The sequence below is a fragment of the Galeopterus variegatus genome, unplaced genomic scaffold, assembly GCF_000696425.1.
Source record: "Galeopterus variegatus unplaced genomic scaffold, G_variegatus-3.0.2 Scaffold954, whole genome shotgun sequence".
Lineage (NCBI taxonomy): Eukaryota > Metazoa > Chordata > Mammalia > Dermoptera > Cynocephalidae > Galeopterus > Galeopterus variegatus.
The window spans coordinates 285,056-304,641 of record NW_007727065.1 but is presented as its reverse complement, the minus strand read 5'-3'; the positions used below and the strand labels follow the sequence as shown (position 1 = coordinate 304,641).

Genomic DNA, 19,586 nt, shown 5'->3' with positions numbered 1-19,586 from the left:
GCGGCGCCGCGCGCTTCTCAGGCCGGCGGACCTGGTCCCGGCGCAGCCGCCACGCCGCTGCCCCTCCCGGGCTGAACGGATTACCGCTCCTAGCGCCAGCAGACCGCGGACTGGAGAACTGAGTCCAGTTTTTGCCTGTTTAACCCTTCCGAGAAGAGGCGAGGAGAAAGGGGGTGTGTGTCTGGGGAGGGCGAAGGCGCCGCGAACACCTCCTCTTAACTCTCGCAGCCCCGCGAGCTCACGACTGCAATCAGGTGCGGCCGGCCCGCGCGGCCGCCGCCAGGAGAGGGGAGCGCAGCGGCAGCAGCAGCGACTGAGCGCGGCCTGGGCGGCTTCGGGGCGCCCCCGCGCCCTCCTCTGGCGGAGGCTCAGGGAGTGGGCTGGGGGCGCCGGAGGCACACTTTGGCGATGAAGCGCCTGTCCCCGTGGCTGGAGCCAGCCGGTGCCAGGGTCCAAGGACAAAGCAGGAAAGCGCTGGTGGCGCCGCTCTTCGGGCCGGGGGGGCATGCACCTGCATAGTCCGCCGGGCCTTGGCTCGCTCCCGCGCGCCTCAACTCCGCGGCTTCGCTGTCTCTGGCTCCGGATTTACTAGGAGCCATTTTGTCTCCCCCACCCCTCTCCTCCCCTCCCCTCCCCTCTCATATCATCTCCCCTGCCCTCCCCTCCTCCACCACTTCCCCCTTTTGTTAATTAAAACTAAGAAGTCCGAATGGGAACGAGGTGCCCAGCTCCCGCGGAGAAAGCTTAAGGACACCACGCCAGTTCTTTTCTGCCTTCCTGCCGAGGTAGGTGACAGCGAATTGGGTGGGGATGGTTTCGATGTGGGAGAGAAAGTCTTGTCTTTTGGAGGGCTTGACTTGAGGGTGGGCTGGCAGATGAGGGGCCGCTCTTTAGTTTGGCAGGCTTTTTTTCGGCCGATCTGCTCCGTCTCTCTAATCGCCCCCTCCCCACCTCCTTCTCCAGATGGAAAGACGAGCTCCTAGCTCACTTAAGCCGGGGTAGGGCTGGTTCTCCTTTCCGAGCCAAAATCCCAGGCGATGGTGAATTATGAACGTGCCACACCATGAAGCTCTTGTGGCAGGTAACTGTGCACCACACCTGGAATGCCGTCCTGCTCCCCGTCGTCTACCTCACGGCGCAAGTGTGGATTCTGTGTGCAGCCATCGCTGCTGCCGCCTCAGCCGGGCCCCAGAACTGCCCCTCCGTCTGCTCGTGCAGTAACCAGTTCAGCAAGGTGGTGTGCACCCGCCGGGGCCTGTCCGAGGTCCCGCAGGGTATCCCCTCCAACACCCGTTACCTCAACCTCATGGAAAACAACATCCAGATGATCCAGGCCGACACCTTCCGCCACCTCCACCACCTGGAGGTCCTGCAGCTGGGCAGGAACTCCATCCGGCAGATCGAGGTGGGGGCCTTCAATGGCCTGGCCAGCCTCAACACCCTGGAGCTGTTCGACAACTGGCTGACAGTCATCCCGAGTGGAGCCTTTGAATACCTGTCCAAACTGCGGGAGCTCTGGCTTCGCAACAACCCCATAGAAAGCATCCCTTCTTATGCCTTCAACAGGGTGCCCTCCCTCATGCGCCTGGACTTGGGGGAGCTCAAGAAGCTGGAGTATATCTCTGAAGGGGCTTTTGAGGGGCTTTTCAACCTCAAGTACTTGAACTTGGGCATGTGCAACATCAAAGATATGCCTAATCTCACCCCCCTGGTGGGGCTGGAGGAGCTGGAGATGTCAGGGAACCACTTCCCTGAGATCAGGCCTGGCTCCTTCCATGGCCTAAGCTCCCTCAAGAAGCTGTGGGTCATGAACTCCCAGGTCAGCTTGATTGAGCGGAATGCTTTTGATGGGCTGGCCTCGCTTGTAGAACTCAACTTGGCCCACAATAACCTCTCTTCTTTGCCCCATGACCTCTTTACCCCACTGAAGTACCTGGTGGAGTTGCACCTACACCACAATCCTTGGAACTGTGATTGTGACATTCTGTGGCTAGCTTGGTGGCTTCGAGAGTATATACCCACCAATTCCACCTGCTGTGGCCGCTGTCATGCTCCCATGCACATGAGAGGCCGCTATCTGGTGGAAGTGGACCAGGCTTCCTTCCAGTGCTCTGCCCCCTTCATCATGGATGCACCTCGGGACCTCAATATCTCTGAGGGTCGGATGGCGGAACTTAAGTGTCGGACTCCCCCTATGTCCTCCGTGAAGTGGCTGCTGCCCAATGGGACAGTGCTCAGCCACGCCTCCCGCCACCCACGGATCTCTGTTCTCAACGATGGCACCTTGAACTTTTCCCATGTGCTGCTCTCAGATACTGGGGTATACACATGCATGGTGACCAATGTGGCAGGCAACTCCAATGCCTCGGCCTACCTCAATGTGAGTACGGCCGAGCTCAACACCTCCAACTACAGCTTCTTCACTACAGTAACAGTGGAGACCACAGAGATCTCGCCTGATGACACAACGCCAAAGTACAAACTGGTTCCTACCACGTCCACTGGTTACCAGCCGGCATATACCACCTCTACCACGGTGCTCATTCAGACCACCCGTGTGCCCAAGCAGGTGGCAGTACCCGCGACAGACACCACTGACAAGATGCAGACCAGCCTGGATGAAGTCATGAAGACCACCAAGATCATCATTGGCTGCTTCGTGGCAGTGACTCTGCTAGCTGCTGCCATGTTGATTGTCTTCTATAAACTTCGTAAGCGGCACCAGCAGCGGAGTACAGTCACAGCTGCCCGGACAGTTGAGATTATCCAGGTGGATGAAGACATTCCAGCGGCAGCATCCGCAGCAGCAACAACAGCTCCATCCAGTGTATCAGGTGAGGGGGCAGTAGTGCTGCCCACAATTCATGACCATATTAACTACAACACCTACAAACCAGCACATGGGGCCCACTGGACAGAAAACAGCCTGGGGAACTCTCTGCACCCCACAGTCACCACTATCTCTGAACCTTATATAATTCAGACCCATACCAAGGACAAGGTACAGGAAACTCAAATATGACTCCCCCCCCCCAAAAAAAAAACACTTATGAAATGCAATAGAATGCACAAAAAAAAAGACAGCAACTTTTGTACAGAGTGGGGAGAGACTTTTTCTTGTATATGCTTATATATTAAATCTATGGGCTGGTTAAAAAAACAGATTATATTAAAATTTAAAAACAAAAAAATCAAAACAAAACTATTTTCTAATTCGTAAGTTCTATTTAAAGGGGGAGGGGGAAGGGACTCTTGAGAATGTTGTGGGGTACAAGCCACAAGTCAACTTGCCATGCTGCCGGTAGGGATTTCTGGTATACTATTGAAATTGCAAAGATAAAAGAAACTATAACAACATCCCTAAAGAGGTAGGGTGCGGGCTTCTGCGGGGGTAGGAGGGATAGACTGAATCTGTCATTTTTTAGAAGATGCTTCATAGGATACAGGAATACCCATTTCTATAGACATCTTTCTTAAGCTGAGAGCTGTCTTTGCAAATTTATCTTATTAAAAAAAAAAAATACAAAAAAAAAAAAAAAAACCCCCGCCATGAATTTGTACTGTGCCAAAATAATGAGAGGCAATAATTTTTTTCTTCGGAGGCGAAGGGGAAGATAGATCTGTAAATGTATTTTAGACAAGAAAACCACCAAAATCCAAATGAGTCCTTAAAGGGGCTAAGTCTTTGCCCATATGCACAAGTCTCCTGGGTTTGTGCACTGGGACACGCATGTGCCTCGCCTAATAGAGTGCCTCAGGAAGGAGCAGAGAAGGAAGGGAGCTGGCGTAGCTCTCAGTGAAATGCTTTCACAATGCACCAGATTCCTGCAGTTGGGCTTAACCCACTCTGCAAGGCATGTGTCTATTCAGGGTTTCCCATGAGAGGGAGGAGGCCCCTGAAGGGTGCAGCAGCAGGGGAGGGTGGGAAGGGAGAGCAGAGGCAGAGAAAATGTGTTCACAGGAGGCCATAAATTAGCGTTGTGCCGTGTCCACCTGTTGTTCCTGGTATCTGACAAATGATTGTAGACGATGGCATTTTATGATTTTTAAAAAAGGTTTTGTTTGTTTTAAAGCGGAGAAGGAAGGGCTGGGAGTGGGGAGCTCGGGGGAGTGGAAGCTTTTCTCATGCTTGTGATTTGGTGACTATTCTAAATGCTGATTCATTAGGGATTATTACAGCCGATGTCAATTGGTTGTGGTGATGGGGTGGGGTAAGACATGAGTAGAGAAGAAAAAAGAGAGACGAACAGGGGCACAGGCTCACTTAAAGTAATGGAGCCTTTCTTAATCAGGATGGTTCACAAAAAAGATGTGAAAGCCACAGTTACAGCCAAATTGCCATGCATATACACAGCAGTGAGTTCTGCATGGAGTCCTGTTGAATAGAGTGCAATGGGAGAAAGCTTCCCTCTCCCAGGCCTACCTCAGGAGGAGGTGGTAGAAAAAGGGTGGGCATGGGTGGGGAAGGCAAAGATCTGTTATTCTCGTCCATTTAATGATGTAACTTCTTCAGTTATTATTTTAGCTTTAAAAGGAAATAAAGGGTTCAGATTTGAAAGTGGGTGGTATGGGTTGCGGGAATGCCAACAAAAGAACACTGACTGTAATGTGAGAAAAGTGTATTTTTGTATTTTAATAAATATTGTTCAATTTTTAATTCAATGTCCCCAAAGGGTTAAATTGAATAAGACCCTGAACCTATAGATTCTTATGAACATTGACCAAGTCATTTCTATTTAAAGGAAAAAAAGTGGGTGAGGGGAGGGGAGAGGTATGATGGGGGGGAGACAAATGTTAAATTTTTTTTAAAGTACAGGAATATGCTAAAGCTGTCAACACCTTTTCCTTAGCTTAAATAAAAACACCCCAATTCTAGTGCACCTTCCATGAGCTAAGTGTGTTAGTCCCTGGCTTTGTTGGGGGTATAACTAAATTCTGTATGCCCTGGAAAAGCAGGGGAAATGGGTCAGTCTCAGCTCCTGGGATCTGGCCAGAAGTTAAATGCCACCTCAGCAGAAGCTGCTGGTCAGGCAGTACCAGCTCTACCCAAGTACCCTGGGGGACCTGGATTTAAGAGGTCTGCAATAATGTAGTTTGGCTTAAACTTCCCACAGGCAGTGTTGCTTCTGTTCTCTAGGTGCTAAATAGTCAGACATGTCTTGGTGGTGGTGGGTGTCTGTCTCCTGATGCTTACCGAGTAATGACATCCAGGGAGGCATGAACTGGGACGCTGCGTTTCTTCAGTGCTAGTATTTATACTAATGCAGGGAACCGGGACTGAATGGGTGTGAACTCTCTGGCACTGAGGAGGGAAAGAGAGGCAGGCAGCACTTTGCAGCAGATGGCTAAGAAAGGGCCAATCCTTAACCCTCCTGGGTGTGTAGATCATTTCTGGGTATCAGTATTTGTGGCAGAATACATGCATGGGCATACACTTATGAACTGCCACTCATGTTTCTATGCACCAAAGATACTTTCCCTCTGCCTCTTCTTTACCACCCTACCCCCAATAAAAAGAAAGAAAACTGCAGCAGAGCAAAAGGTGGGACCTGGCTAGGACCAGTTGAAAAAGCAAGAAATTACTTCCTTTCCTAGTTTCCCAGATATAAATTCAGAGGCAATTGTGGCAGAAGTTGCTGCTTCCGAAATAGAGGATGAGGAGCCAATTTCCTAACACCCCTCCTTTTTTGACAGCTATTTGGGTGGACAGGGAATTATGCGGTAACTCTGCAGTGACAAAGGGTCTGTGGCTAAAGGTCTGAGGGGAGAGGTAGAGAAGTGGGCCTAAAACAATCCTGGGGAAGAGTCCTAAGAACAAATGCATTTGTCCTAGAGATGAGCATATTCAGGTCTTAGAATCTGAGGGAGAAGTGCTTTCCAGAAGGAACCTCAAAGGAGTGGGGAGAGACTGAGAATGTTGATCCTAGGAATGAGTATACTTGGAGCTGCAAGGGTAGTTCCTTCCTTTCACCAGTGGGCCTGCCCTTCAGTCTGGGCACTGTTTCAGCTTTTAGAGCAGTAACCTTTGCCATAGATTGGGTATATCCTCCTTTGTAGCAGGTACCGGGGACAACTTTTCAGAGTGGAGTCCCATGAGCACACAAAGTACAGCCTTTAATGCTATGTCAGTAACATCCTCAGGCCTGGCCAAATTGTAAGGTTTTGTTCCATTCCATACCTGGGAATGGAACATGGGTTGGTAGCTCTTGGGTGGGGGTGGTGTAGTTAAACAACATGTTAGAGGTAAAGACTGTTGCTGATGATATGGAGTTGCAGAATTTGCATTATAGAATACTTTTAAAGGCCGTGAAAAATCACTTACTCTAATCCCTTCACATTTTATGGTCAAGGAAACTGAGCCCCAGAGAACTTGAAAGACATATCCAAGGTCACACAGCTAGCTGGTGGAAGAGGTGGGACTAAAACCCCGATGTCCTGACTCCCAAGTTAGATGTGCTTTCCCACTCAGGCTCTTACTGGCTATCAAGAACATATTTCTTTCCTTGCCAATATGTAGTTAAAATGGGATCTTCCCGTGTTCTCTTCTTCCTTTTAAAACTGTTCAATCTCCTTCAGAACTGACTCCACTGCCCTCTAAGTCCTGACCAAAATTCTGACCACTGGGGCTCCACAGATGACCTAAGTGCCACTGTGCTCACTAAGGGGTTGGATTCTCAGGATTGCACATAACAGTTCACTGATTCTCAGGCCCAGTGGCAGACAGAAACTGCAGCATCCCACAGAGGGTGACAGCTACAAGGGAAAGGATGAAGTAGGTAAGATGGGGTGTTTACAGAGAGAAGGGTGGCTTGGCCTCCTCCCAGCCTTAAACTTGAAAGCAGTACAGAGTAGACAGAGGTCTTAAAGCACCCAGTAGTTCTCTACAGTAGTTTCTGCTTATTTGGCCCCAAAATGAGAATACTGGGGTGCTCCTTAACTCTTCCCCTCCACTGTATCTACCACAGCCCTAGCTCTTTAAGCGCCATGCAGTGGTAACCACTTCCATAATCTACTCCACAGCTTTTTATCATCCCTAAGTATAATGCTGCATCCTATTACCAATGTAGGTAGAGACAGACTAGTTTCTAAGGTCTGGAGACATTAGCTTTATCATGGCTATTTAACATGTATTGAGGCCAGCAACTTGCTGGATGCTGGGTGGAACAATGTGCAGAGAGTCCCTGCAAGACAATTTCTATTGTTGTTGGGGGAAAGGGCCGGAATCCATGGCCTCTGGCTTCCTGCAGTGGTGATGGGTAGAGAATGGGAGAGGACTAAGCTGGGCTTACCCCAGGCTTCTACCTCAGGGGGTCAGAGCCCACAATTAAGGCTCTGCCATTTCACTGCAACAAAGCAGCAGGGGCTTAAAATTAGAGAAGAGGAAAAAGAGAAAGAGAGAACATTTATATCCAAACATATGTCTGATTTTATCTCCTCTGCTGGCACTCAGCTCTCCATGCCATCGGCTAATGCAGGCACTGTTCACGCCATTTCTAAATCCTGCCTCAGCTAAACTTCAAGGCAGCTTTTGGCTTAAAGCAACTCTCTTGGTCTCTATTTATTCAGAAAGCACCCTTTTCCCTTGCAGAGGGAAGAATGGTTAGGGCAGTAGACTTAACGTTTTCATCTTTGCTTTAAATTAAGATGAAGTAAGTTACTTCTTGGAGTGGGAATAAGGGCTTCAGGAACTGGATCAGTGAAACATATACAAGTATATACAAAGCAATATAGCATAGTGCTTGCAAGCACAGGCTTTGGAGCCAGTCTTGGTTGAATCCCAGCTCCATCACTTACTAGCTGTGTAACTTTGGGCATCTGTGAAATGGAGACAATATTAGTATGTACCTCATTACTTCAGAGGTTGTTGTTAGAACTGAAATTTTATATATATAATCATGTATATGTGTGAGACACATATATATATATATAGAGAGAGAGAGAGAGAGAGACAGAGAGATATATCTATCACACACACATACGAGGGCACTTCAAAAATTCATAGAAAGATCTGTATTATCTTCTAATGCTATTTTTCCATGAACTTTTTGAAGTACCCTTGTATATATCTCTCACTTAGAACAGTGCCTGACATCATATAGTAAATGCTATGCGGTTGGAAGTTATTTGATGATACATACAAGGGTAGAGACCAACAGACCAGCTCCATCACCACCTCTATTCTTGAACCTTGTCTATGTCCAAAGAGAGAACATGCCTACTGAGCTATTCCAGAGAGGCAGGATGATCGTCCAGAAGTCAGAGATAGTACCATCTACAAGCCTAAGTACTCTGGGAAAGACGGTTGTGCTTTACTTCCCAGGAAAACCCTGCCTTGTGCTCTGATCCTTAAACCAGGTCTATAGCTCGCCCAAGGTACTGTCTTAGTCCAGGAATAGATTACCTTTTCTTATGGTGAGCCAGAAGAAAGTAAAGGTGCTTTTATTGGTAGCAGTGCACAAGCTGAGGGCCGGGACAGGAAATATCTACCTAGGAAGCCTTGGTCTTCACTATCTATCCCTGTATCTCTGTAAGGGTGCAGTGGAAACAATATTATTCAGAAAGTCTCTGACAAAATCCTCCCTGACTGAAGGCTTACTGGGACTGGGAGTGGGCAGGGGGAGGCACCAGGAGGGAGAAGGTAGCAGAGAGAGGGTCTGTTGGGGCTTCCAAGCAGTACTGGAGAGCTTGGAGAAAACAAAGGCAGAAAAAAAGTACCAAAATTTGAGCAAGTAAGAGAAGAAGGGAGCTCTATGGCAAATACACAATCTAAGGGTCTGCAATGCAGGTAAGGAGGAAATCCAGGGAAATTCCTCTGCCTTAGCAAGCAAGAGTCTGGCTGGACCCTGGATGGGGGAGGACTGTTAGTGTGAAATTCATGCACAGAACAGAGGAGAAGAAAAGCAGGGAGATCAACTTTCCAAGAGAGCCGAAGCAAGAATGCATTTTGACTTCCTAATGAGAGGCTAGAATTATACTGTAGGATGATCACACGTTTTATCCTCTGGTACGTGCCAGCTTTGCTGTCAGTTCTTGGGCCAAACCACCTACCCACAACAGTCCTGTTCCTTATCCTGGAGCCTGTCCACTGCTTGGGGAAGCAACCCAGCCCTGAGGACTGTAATCTAATCCCAACCCTGACTGGCATACTCAGGGCTGCTGTGAACACATTCCCTCATTTCTACTGAAGCAGAGTCATTGGGGGAGAGGGGAGGGTGCAACTCACTGTTTATCCACAGAAAGAGTATTATTCCTGAGGGAGGGTGTTATATAAACCATGTTTTCTCATAAAAATAATGATGACTATGAGTTCAGTGCACATGGACCCTTGCAGTGAGTCAGAGAGATTAGGCCCAAGCCTGTAGGGGAAATCCCTGGGAGAAGCTGTCTTGTCAAAGGAAGTTAGCATTTGAGAGGATGGCATCTTTCCTAGCTTATCCCATTAAGATGAATTTTGAACCTCCATTAGGGAAGCACTGAGATGAGAGGCTACTCTAATACCAGGTGTGGGGGCTAAATGGACCAAAGTAGTGCTTAGCCTTTCAGGTTTATTCATTCTGTGCGCCCAGGAACAATACTAAAGCAATTACTAAAGTTTAGATTAATTACAAAATGCCAAAAGAACAGTCCTTGATCCACTTGTTTCTTTCATGTCCACCTATCTTTTTCTATTCCCCACTAATAAAAAACACCCTTCAATTAATTATTATATCAGATGATCTTTTCCATGATCCCCATTTGAGTACATTCATTGGCTGTGATAGGACCTAGGAAATCCTGCATGATACTTCAATTCTAGAATGGTGGCTCTTTCTCCTTCTAACAGTTCTTGTGATATTTCTTCTCCGAGGCAATTCCTTAATCTGTAGTCTCTTTTGAACAGTTCCTTTATAGTCTCAACCCTGGTTTCCCTGTATCTCTGAGCTCATGATGACTTAGTCACTATATAAGCCACTGTACCTGGTCAATTAGTCAGCAAGACGATTGAGAAGAGCTTTCACACACTGACTGTTCCCTGTGCAAAGTTTGGCTTTCTGGCCTCAGGCTACTTCTTCCCAATCTTCAAGGCCCTGGCTTCCTCCCTTTACCTACCCTCTCATCCAGGTTCATTAAGATAACTCAGACAGCTTCTCCCACTGTAGGTGAACTGAATGAGTTATAGGCAGCCCTCCATGGAGGCGATTCCAGCCAGGAGCCAAGTGCCAGCTCTCTGGATCATGCGGCTGTATATGGAGGAATGCTCAGTGCATCCCTCACAATAGGCCCAGAAATGGAGCTGAGGCCTCAGATACTAACAGCCTGTTCCTGCAGCCTTCCAGCCACAGTAGTTACAAGTTACAATCTATTACCATTGCAAGAAGACTTAATTTCTGGACTTAAAGGAAGTCGGATAATACTTTATCCTATTAGCCTCTGCCTGTGTGAATTGAAAATGGCTTCCTTCTGACATGACAGCATATTCTTCCAATTCATCTCTTTAAGGCTGGGGAGGGGGGAGTCCAGAGTAAGAAAGAAGGGAGGAAAAGAAAAGCCTAAGGAAGAAACTGCTAAAGGAACCAGGGAAAGGGAAGACTATTTTTTCTATTAGAAATGAGGAGAGGGGACTCTGAGAGACAGGATAAGACTGAGATATCTCAAAGCCTGTCTGTGTTTCATTTTGTTTCTCTCATAAGGGAAGTAATTGCAAGCACTGGGTGTGTTGTGTGCATCTGTGTCAGAAAAAAAGGTTCTGAAGCCACAGAGAAGTATGAACATGAGAAGAATAAGGCACTGGCCTATTCTGTGCTCTTCCTGTTCCAGTCCATTGGGCTCGCTGGGTAGCTTTCTCTTTACTTAATCTCTCTCCCACTTCTTGTTTAAATCCACATTCACTCTGACTAGTGGTATCATTTCAGCTGAGGGTACCTTCACATCATGGGTGTGTTATCAAGGCTGGCTGACCTTGGGATGGCAGTGGGCAGTGAGACAGAATGCAGTTTTATAGCTTCTACCTTCAGGTATGTGGAGACAGTGAAGGGAACTTCCAAGTTAATTTAGAAAATCTAGTTGAATCCCCTCATTTTATTTATCAGAAAAAATGTCCTTATAGAACATGAAGAACATGTCCAGGAACATGTGACTTGCCCAGTATCACACAGCTGGTGATGCAGAGACCAGATCTCTGGTCTCTGGGTTCTCAACCCAGTACTGTTACTGAACACCAGCTGGGCCAACCATGATGTACAACTCCAGGGGGCACTATTTTCAGAAATGGCAAAGTGATTAGTGCCCCATGGAGTTTGCAATTTGGTGCATTCCCTTATAGTTCCCTTCCAGGAGGGGAGGGGAAGAAGGGAAAGGCCTTTCCCACCAGTGCTGTATTTGTGCTTACTGCTTTGAGACAGATAGTGCCCACTCATGACTTCATTCAAACAGCTAGAGCTGAGAAATCAGGCAACTTTTCCTTTCTCTTCAACCGCAAGTGTTCCAGGGTGTGTGGGTTCTGATGGCAGCCCAAACAGCTAATAAATCAAAAGGGGCATTTGTTGCTTACATGGCCTTCCCTTCTCACAAGAGTTCACAGCAGTAGTGTAAAGAACATCTATCCCTGTGCAGCGAAGGCTTGCAGAAGCTAAATCATGTTAGAGGTCTGTTCAAGGTCATGAAGACCACTGGAGAAGCAGAGAAATCTGGAGTCATGCTTCCCTCTCCCTTGCCTTCACTGGTGGTGTGTAAGCAAGGGGACCCTAAGAGGAAGAGCTTAGACAGCCCTGGCTATCATTTTATCACATACATTTAAGTAGAATTTGTCTCTTTGCTGATGGTTTCAAGTGAAGTCCCAATAGAAACATTCTAAAAGAACAGCCACTTTAGCCAAAGATGTCTTTTAACCAAGTTAATTTAGCAGAAATCTGCTGTCTTGGATGGGGGGAGTTACCTCTCTTTTCAACTTCAAAGCTGGGAAGAGAAAGGAGGTGAGGAATCCAGAGAAATAAAGAGGAGGGCAGGGGCTTCAAGCAAATGAGTTTCCATCTATTAAGGAGCAGTAATTTCTGCTAGCTCCCCTAGAGACCAGTCCCCTCCAATAATGGCCTGGCTCTGTTGATTCCCACTCCTAAGCAACAGCCTGTGTTATGCTGGTGTTGAGACGAACTGTGCCAGAGAAATTCCCTTTCTCTCGGAGGTGCTGCTATCATTACGCAGGAGAGATTAGTCAGCCAGGAGGATGTGCTCTTGGTAGGGATAGAGAAAGAGGACCAAAGAGAATGCTTTTCTCTAGCAGGATTGGTACAGCTGACCTAGGAAAGAAAAGTCTGAGAGACAGGTTAGGGGTTAGCGATAAGAAAGGATTAGCTCACATGAACAGACTTTCTGGACAAGGCGGAGGTGACAAGAGAAAGGAAAAGCCTCCTGATGAACTCAATGCAAGAGAAGCGCTGGTTGGGTGGGAGGCAGAGGCAGGTCTTTGGGGTGTGGAGTGTGAGTGTGGGTTAATAAGCTCAGGCATAATGGACAAAAAATGATGAGCATTTGAGATATGAAATGTTGGAAGCAAGGGTAGGGGAATCAATTTTAGGTCCCTAAACATTAGTTATTTGCAGGGCAGAAGTACAGAGATGTGGTCTAACAACACTGATGTTAGAGTAATAGCTATCACTGAGGCTGCCGTGTCAGTTGAGGGTAGAGCGCTCCTCATTCTGCCTACTCAAATTTTAATACACTGCAGTTTGTGGTGAAAGCTGATACTGTGGCCCTAGTTATTGCTGAAGCTGCTGCCAGCAGGACTTGAGTAGGGGGTAGGGAGTCCCCTTACTTTGTCCCCAGTGGCTTCCCTGTGATGGAGATGGACTGCTTCCAGAGGCTGCATTGCCAGATGTGCAGCAGGCAGCCTGGCCAGAGAGCCTGCAGTGCAGACAGATGCCCTGGGCCATATTCAGGATGGTGAGACCCTTTATGGTATTGCAGCTTGGCTGTGGGGCAGTGCCAGAGCAGCATGGTAATGTTCCTCAGCCAGATTCATTTCCCCCCAAACCTCTTCAAATATGTGGGCCATGGAGGGAGGCAAATTTAATTAAATTATTGTGTTGCGCACTGCCCCACCTGGGCAAGGGCTAAAAATGGGCTCATGCTGACATGCAAACCCATCCGTGTACACAGAGCATGTGTCTCTTTGTGCTGGGCTGTCGGCAGCTGGATGGGTTGGCAGTGCCCAGGGCTGGTCCCAGTGAGCTGGCCCCTTTGCCGCAGCAAGGCAGAGTCAACAATCATCCACCCTGAGCCCCATATGGCTCTGATGACCTTTTTCTTTCCACTTAAAAGATGACTGAGCAGCACTCCCCCTCAGATGCTTCCTTTGCTGACACCCAGGACTTTCCTGTAAGGCGGTGCCCTGCACTGTACCGGGGAAGAAGGAGCAAAGCTGGAGCAAGGTGTGATTCAGGAGGGTGCACTGTCAGGATTTGTTGAGCTTGGCAGGAGTTGGAGGGGTCCCCTGGGTGAGTCTCTAGAGTGCTACTTCAGCAGTTCCCCACTGGCAATGCCATACTGGATAGAGAGCCATTGTGAGGTGCCAGAGAAAAGCAGCAGCAAAGCTTCTCCCTGTTTCCCTGCACGAATGCCACAGTGGATACAGGACCTAACCGTCAAAACAGAGGCAAGGAAGGTCAGGAGCAACTAGAAGCATTTCACATGTGGAAATCAGTAACCCAAACAAATGCCTGTGCTGAACCTGTCAACCCCCCAAGGTCATCTCATTTCCCTCCTTAAGTTCAGGCCTCACTGCTTCGGTTTATAAAATACCACAAGGGTAAAGATTTTGCTCCCGAGGAGAGCTGCTGCTGGAGCTGTAAGAGGCTGCCCTCTGCTCGTGTGAAATGGCCTGAGATGGAAGCAGGCGTGGTATGGGAGGTGCAGACACTGAGGATGCACGGTGAGCTTTTCCATTTGAACTGAGTCTGGGGAAGACTCAACTGGGGAATCTTTTCCTGATTTGTCCCCAGAGAGAACAGAGCCATCTCATGGCTAAAACTTTAGTGGATGCAATGCATGGAACCTGAGAGGCAGACCTGTACTGGAACAAGACGAAAATCTTCCTGGGCAACTGGGGTTGTAAGGACGCAGCCCTTTCACGTCCCGGGCATACTGTACCAAGTAGACATGCAGATGACCTGAGCAGTGCAGGCAGCTCTGGGGGCCATGGGCAGCCCTCTGTAGGTCTCTGTGTAGGTAGGTTTGCAGAGGGCAGGAGCCCTTCCCCAGTCTTCAAGCCTCAGAAACGGCAGGATGAGGGAGGCAGTACCCCTCCCAGAGCTCTGCTGTCCTCTTTTTTTTTTTGTCTTTTTTGTCTTTTTGTTCCGTGTCCGGCAACGGATCGCAACCCTCAGTGTTGCCCCCGTACCGGACCAGGGACCGGCAACGGGATTGCAAACCTCGGTGTTGCTCCCACGCCTCGCTCAGCCAGGCGCCTCCCAAGCGGCGCACTATCCAGTGCGCCACTGGGCCGGCCCCTGCTGTCCTCTTGATACTGTGCTTCAGGGCTGTTCTCCCACATACTGGGGGGAAGGGAGGTGGGGGGTGGGGCAGGTAGTACATCTGCCACATGTTCCTGCTGCTGAAGCTTTTGGCTGTAAATCTGATGGCAACTAAGGACTAAGACAAATATTATCTATTAAGGTCCTGGGGACCCACCTCAAGAACCTCGGCTGTTCCTGCAGGTCACTGTCAGACCAGCACTTCAAAATGACTAGAATTAATGGATCAAAAACAAAAGCAGGCAGGTCACTAAAATTTGGAGGTGAAGAGAATGGATACAAGAGAGTAAGTTTCCTGTGGTTGAGTTTAAGTAACGATTGTAACAGGTAGAGAAAACAACATATAATTCCAGACAAGGAGGGCAGGGCCAGTTATAAAGTACATGAAAGACACCCTTTGGTGAAATCTATCATGTGGCTTTAGGGAAAAAAAAAAAGGTTCCTGGGTGCTCTACTCTGTTTCAGGATTTTTCTTCCTTACCAAATTGGATGGAAGAGAGCAGACCCCAGCCCTAGGCTGTGGGTAACCATGACATTTCAGTGGAATAAAGCCTTTTAATTCCATGCCATCCACATGGCCCCAGGCCCACTCTGACATGAGAGAGCTCACCAAAAGACTGGCTTCAAATTCTAGGGATAGAAGCAGATGCCTCTTTAGACTCCTTCCTTTGTATGTTATTGGTCTTTGGGTACCAATAAAGATATCTGATCATTATCAAAGACTAAAAATATTCTTATCCTGAAGAAAACATCCAAAGTTGTACAGAGAGTGGATAATATATCTCAATCCTGATATTACTCTACAGAAAGGGTTTGCTTTGGGGGGGGGGGGGGGGGGGGGGGGGGGGGGGGGGGGGGGGGGGGGGGGGGGGGGGGGGGGGGGGGGGGGGGGGGGGGGGGGGGGGGGGGGGGGGGGGGGGGGGGGGGGGGGGGGGGGGGGGGGGGGGGGGGGGGGGGGGGGGGGGGGGGGGGGGGGGGGGGGGGGGGGGGGGGGGGGGGGGGGGGGGGGGGGGGGGGGGGGGGGGGGGGGGGGGGGGGGGGGGGGGGGGGGGAGCCTTGAAATAACTAAGTATCAGGGTGAATAATGTGAATATTGGTATTGCTGGACCAATGGCATTCCAACAGCTGCTGGGGTTTTTAGGTTTACAGATGATGCAAATAAGTCAATGTATTTACATTGTATGGCCCCATTCAGAGCTGAGCAGGCAGCATAGCAGACTGCTCCCACAGGACTTCCCTTTCTGTAGGCTGTTGCCAGAGTGGATAGCTGTGGGTCTTGCTCAGACACAGCCTGCTAGATGGGACATCTGATTGCTGTGCAGCTCCAGACTTTTGCTGCTCAGCAGCAAGCTAGCATGGAGAAAAGCAGAGTGGTCCTCGAAGGTGCTGCAGCATATTTTTCTCCTGTACAGGGTCTCCCAGGACCCCTCTCACATTTGTTATCAGTCACTTCATTTCTGTTAGAAAGGGACAAGGAGAAGGAAAACTGATTACAATGGTTTATTCCAGGCCACTACCTTTCAGCACCTTGAACCAGACCAAGAAACCGAGGAGTGGTGTTTTGAGAAGCTGCCGAAGTCGGTATTAAGAGGAAAGGGTAGGAAGAGAAAGAAAGGTGATTTCTGACACCTCTTTCCCCTGATTCTCTCTCAGCTCTCAGCAATATGTAGGAAGCAAAGTGGGTGGTACTAAATCCATTTACAAAAACAGAACAGCTCTGATGCAGGCTGGAAAGTGTTTTCTGCACAATATGAACTTAAACCTTACCCTATCCTTGTCCTATGAGTTTCAGATACCTTTTTTTTTTTCATGTCACCTGGGTTAATATGCCAGAACATGAACTAGGTACGGTTTTTATCTTAGCCCTAGGTTCACCGGCAGGCACAATATGAACTTAAACCTTACCCTATCCTTGTCCTATGAGTTTCAGATACCTTTTTTTTTCATGTCACCTGGGTTAATATGCCAGAACATGAACTAGGTACGGTTTTTATCTTAGCCCTAGGTTCACCGGCAGGCAAGGCCTGGCCCAGCCCCTTCATCTCGGGAAAGCAGGGCAGGAGAGGGAATGGGAGTGGCAGACGTCGTTGGGTACGGATAGGGCCATCTGCACTACTGTGAATCAAGGTTGGCTCAGACAGAAGGCGCGAGGGAGGAGGTACAGCTGCTGATGGCTCAGACAGCTTGGACCTGTCCAGGCAAACAAGCCGCTCAAGTGCGAGAACAGCCAGCCAAGTAGGCAGAGCACAAATAAGGACTTAAAGCTTGAAATATCTGACAAGATATAGAGGGAGGGTAGGAAGCTGTCTGGGATTTCAACTGGTGTCTGGCCTTGCCTCTCACTGCTACCAGTGGGTGGGATGTGATGCTTGGGTACTGGGGGTTGGAAGAAGGAAGAGCATTCCTTGAGCTGTGATTTTTTAAAATACTCACCTCTGATAACAAATTGCAGAGACAGCTCTGGATTCTTCTCCCTAACGACCCCCAAAACAAAATTGAACCCCTGTCCCCTCCAATTATATGTCCAAGGTTAAGCAGCAATGGGCTTTGTGTGTGGGTAGGTGGGTGGTGGGAGTGGGGTTGGGCTGCACCACCAACAGCAGCATGGGAGTTGTGTGTCAGAACTAGCTAAGGAGGGCAGGCAGCACAGGGGCCCTCTTCTCTCCCATCCTCCTTGGACGAAGGGAGGCTGTTCAGGGAGGAGAAGTGCTATTCCAGCTCCTTCTGGTGAAGACTCTCTGAGACAATACTTTTTGGTCCCAGGTGCATATTACCAGCACTGGGGGAGCTGTTAAAAAGTACCAGTATTTAGGTACTAGACCAAATACATTGCAATCTCTAGGGGTGGTAATAGGACTTCAATATTTTTAAAAAGTGTCCAGGAGATTCATGGGTGCACCCAGAATGAGAACCTCTGCTCTAGACTTGAGAAGGAGGCAGAGAGAAGACTTATGGTTAGACTGGTTTCTGATAGGACAGTCCTGCCACTAACTCCAAAAGCACTGTTGTACATGGTTTTGCTTAAGCCGAGCTACTGGCCCTCAGGTGTCATTCAGATTCAGGAGGAGTAACTTCCAAGAGAGCTGGCCAGGTGTCAAATGACTGACTGCCCTGGAAAAACAAAGAGAAACCCTCCTACAAATGTGTCATCCTCCCCAGAGCTCCAGGCAAGGAGGGGGAGAGGACAGATTCCTCGAAGACTCATGAGTATCAAACAGGAGAAACCAAGGCACAGAGAGACCAAATAGCATGTTTCTCTATAGCCATTCCCAGCCATAAACTTCCCTAATTACTCACAGACTGATGTACACGCTAACTCAGAAAGGGCTCTAAACTGCCCTACAATTGAGGTTCATAAGCCCAAATGAATGAGAATCTCATTTTTAAAGGTTAGGTTTCTGACCCTTAGCATAGTGGCACTTCCTCCCATCGCCCTACCATGGTTCACGGATTCATGCGTATGCCTATTTAGAACCAGTACAGTGACCGGCACTGTGCTAGGTGCTGGCAAACAATGCAGATGAAAGACTCTGTCCTTGCCCTTGAGGCATTGAGTGCTATGAGGGAAACAATTACGATGGAGAGCCCAAGTCTAAGAGTGGCGACAGTGGAGGCATGTACAAGGGAGAACAGGGAGCGAGCCAGAGTCAGGGAAAACCTCTGTCTCCTCTTGTTCTAAGAGTTCTGTGAAGAAATGCTGGGTATGCCAAAGAAAAGGCTTGGAGTTTTACACTTTAGTGCCTCGCAAGCTTCCTGTTCTTAGGACTGGGCTGAGGAAGGATTCCCCCCTCCCCCTGTTGGATTTTGCATGTAGGCGCTGGACAGAGGTAGGACCAATGCTAACTTGACCCTGTGGGGAAGACAGAGATGCCCAGCCTTCCCACAGAAGTGCAGGAGGTGACTTCTGCACCTTTTTCAGGCAGTCATTTGCTGAAAGACTGTCTCAGGACTCCTCAGGGAGTGGGAAGGAGGGCAGCCATGCAAACCTCTGGGCTGTTGAGTGACCTGGGCAGTCCTTAGCTCTCCTTCTGCTCCATGTCCCTTCGCAACACACAGTAGCTAAATATTTAAGTATAAATCACAAAGCTCCCTGAATAAACAAGAGCTAGCAGCTTGCCCCTGAATGAGGAGGTGCAAAGCCAGGGTCCTGAGCAAGGCTGCAGTGTGTAAATGTAGCATAGAAACTTCCAGCCTGAGCTCGAGGTCCATTTGGTTTGGTTGCAGCAAGCCGCTGTTTGTCCCATCTGCTAAGCAGCCAGAGCAAAATGTGTTTGTGAGTTGGAAGAGGAACTGAGGACACAAAAGAGTCCTCACACACATGCACACAGAGCTGAGAGCATGTGGACTCCTGGGAACGGGGGAGGTACAAGTTTCAGCCCTTTTACCCCAGCTGTAGCCAAATCTCACTTGGTAAAGTGCTGAGCATTCCAAGGAGGTCAGGGCTCTCTGTGGCATGTGTCACAATGCAGGTGCCCTGGTGTAGCCAGAGAGATTCTTAGGATGGGACATGCAGTGCTGGCAGGTGAAAAGGCAGGTAACCTCAAAGGCACAGTAGCTCTCGGGGATGGTTATAGTGAAGTCATTCAGTGGAAGAGACAAAGCTATCTAGTTGTCCACACCTGAATTCAGATTCTAGACACAGGTCTAATTTGTTCTTAGCCCATCCGGTCCTCTACCTACCAAGAGTTTAGATTGCTTATCCTGAAAGATAAGCAATCTCCTTAGAGAACTTATCCTGAAAGATCAGATTTAGGTTAGACAAAGTCCAAAATCAAAGCTGATCTTCTAGGGTTTGGGGATCTAAATTTAATAGCCTAGGCCAGTGGTTCTCAGCCTTAGCTATACATTGGAATTGCCTGGGGAGCTTTGAATTTAAAAAAAAAAAAAATATATATATATATATATATATATATATATATATATATAATTAAAAGAACTTTTCTGATATGAAAAACTTGAAACACTGAAAATAGAATAGTAATGCATCCAGATTCACCAGTTACCAAAGTTGTCACAATTGCTTTGTCTATCCCCTTTTTCTTTGCTGAAATATTTTAAAGTATCCCATACACGATGCCA

The 19,586-nt window shown here is 48.4% G+C and overlaps 2 protein-coding genes across 4 annotated transcripts in view; one reads left to right on the top strand and one right to left on the bottom strand.

Moving 5' to 3' along the window:
- Positions 1-19,586, bottom strand: part of LOC103591265 (staphylococcal nuclease domain-containing protein 1) — a 354,022-nt gene that overhangs the window by 62,101 nt on the left and 272,335 nt on the right. The window lies entirely within an intron of this gene.
- Positions 147-19,586, top strand: part of LRRC4 (leucine rich repeat containing 4) — a 35,230-nt gene continuing 15,790 nt past the window's right edge. Inside the window, exons 1-2 of one of the 3 annotated variants that reach the window (XM_008573682.1) lie at positions 147-785; positions 964-2,834. In XM_008573682.1, coding sequence (XP_008571904.1) covers positions 1,064-2,834 — 1,771 coding nt within the window. In that variant the 5' untranslated portion in view covers positions 147-785; positions 964-1,063. Of the gene's footprint in view, positions 786-894; positions 4,658-19,586 lie in introns of those variants that run through there. The other 2 variants (XM_008573679.1, XM_008573680.1) reach the window with 2 other exon arrangements.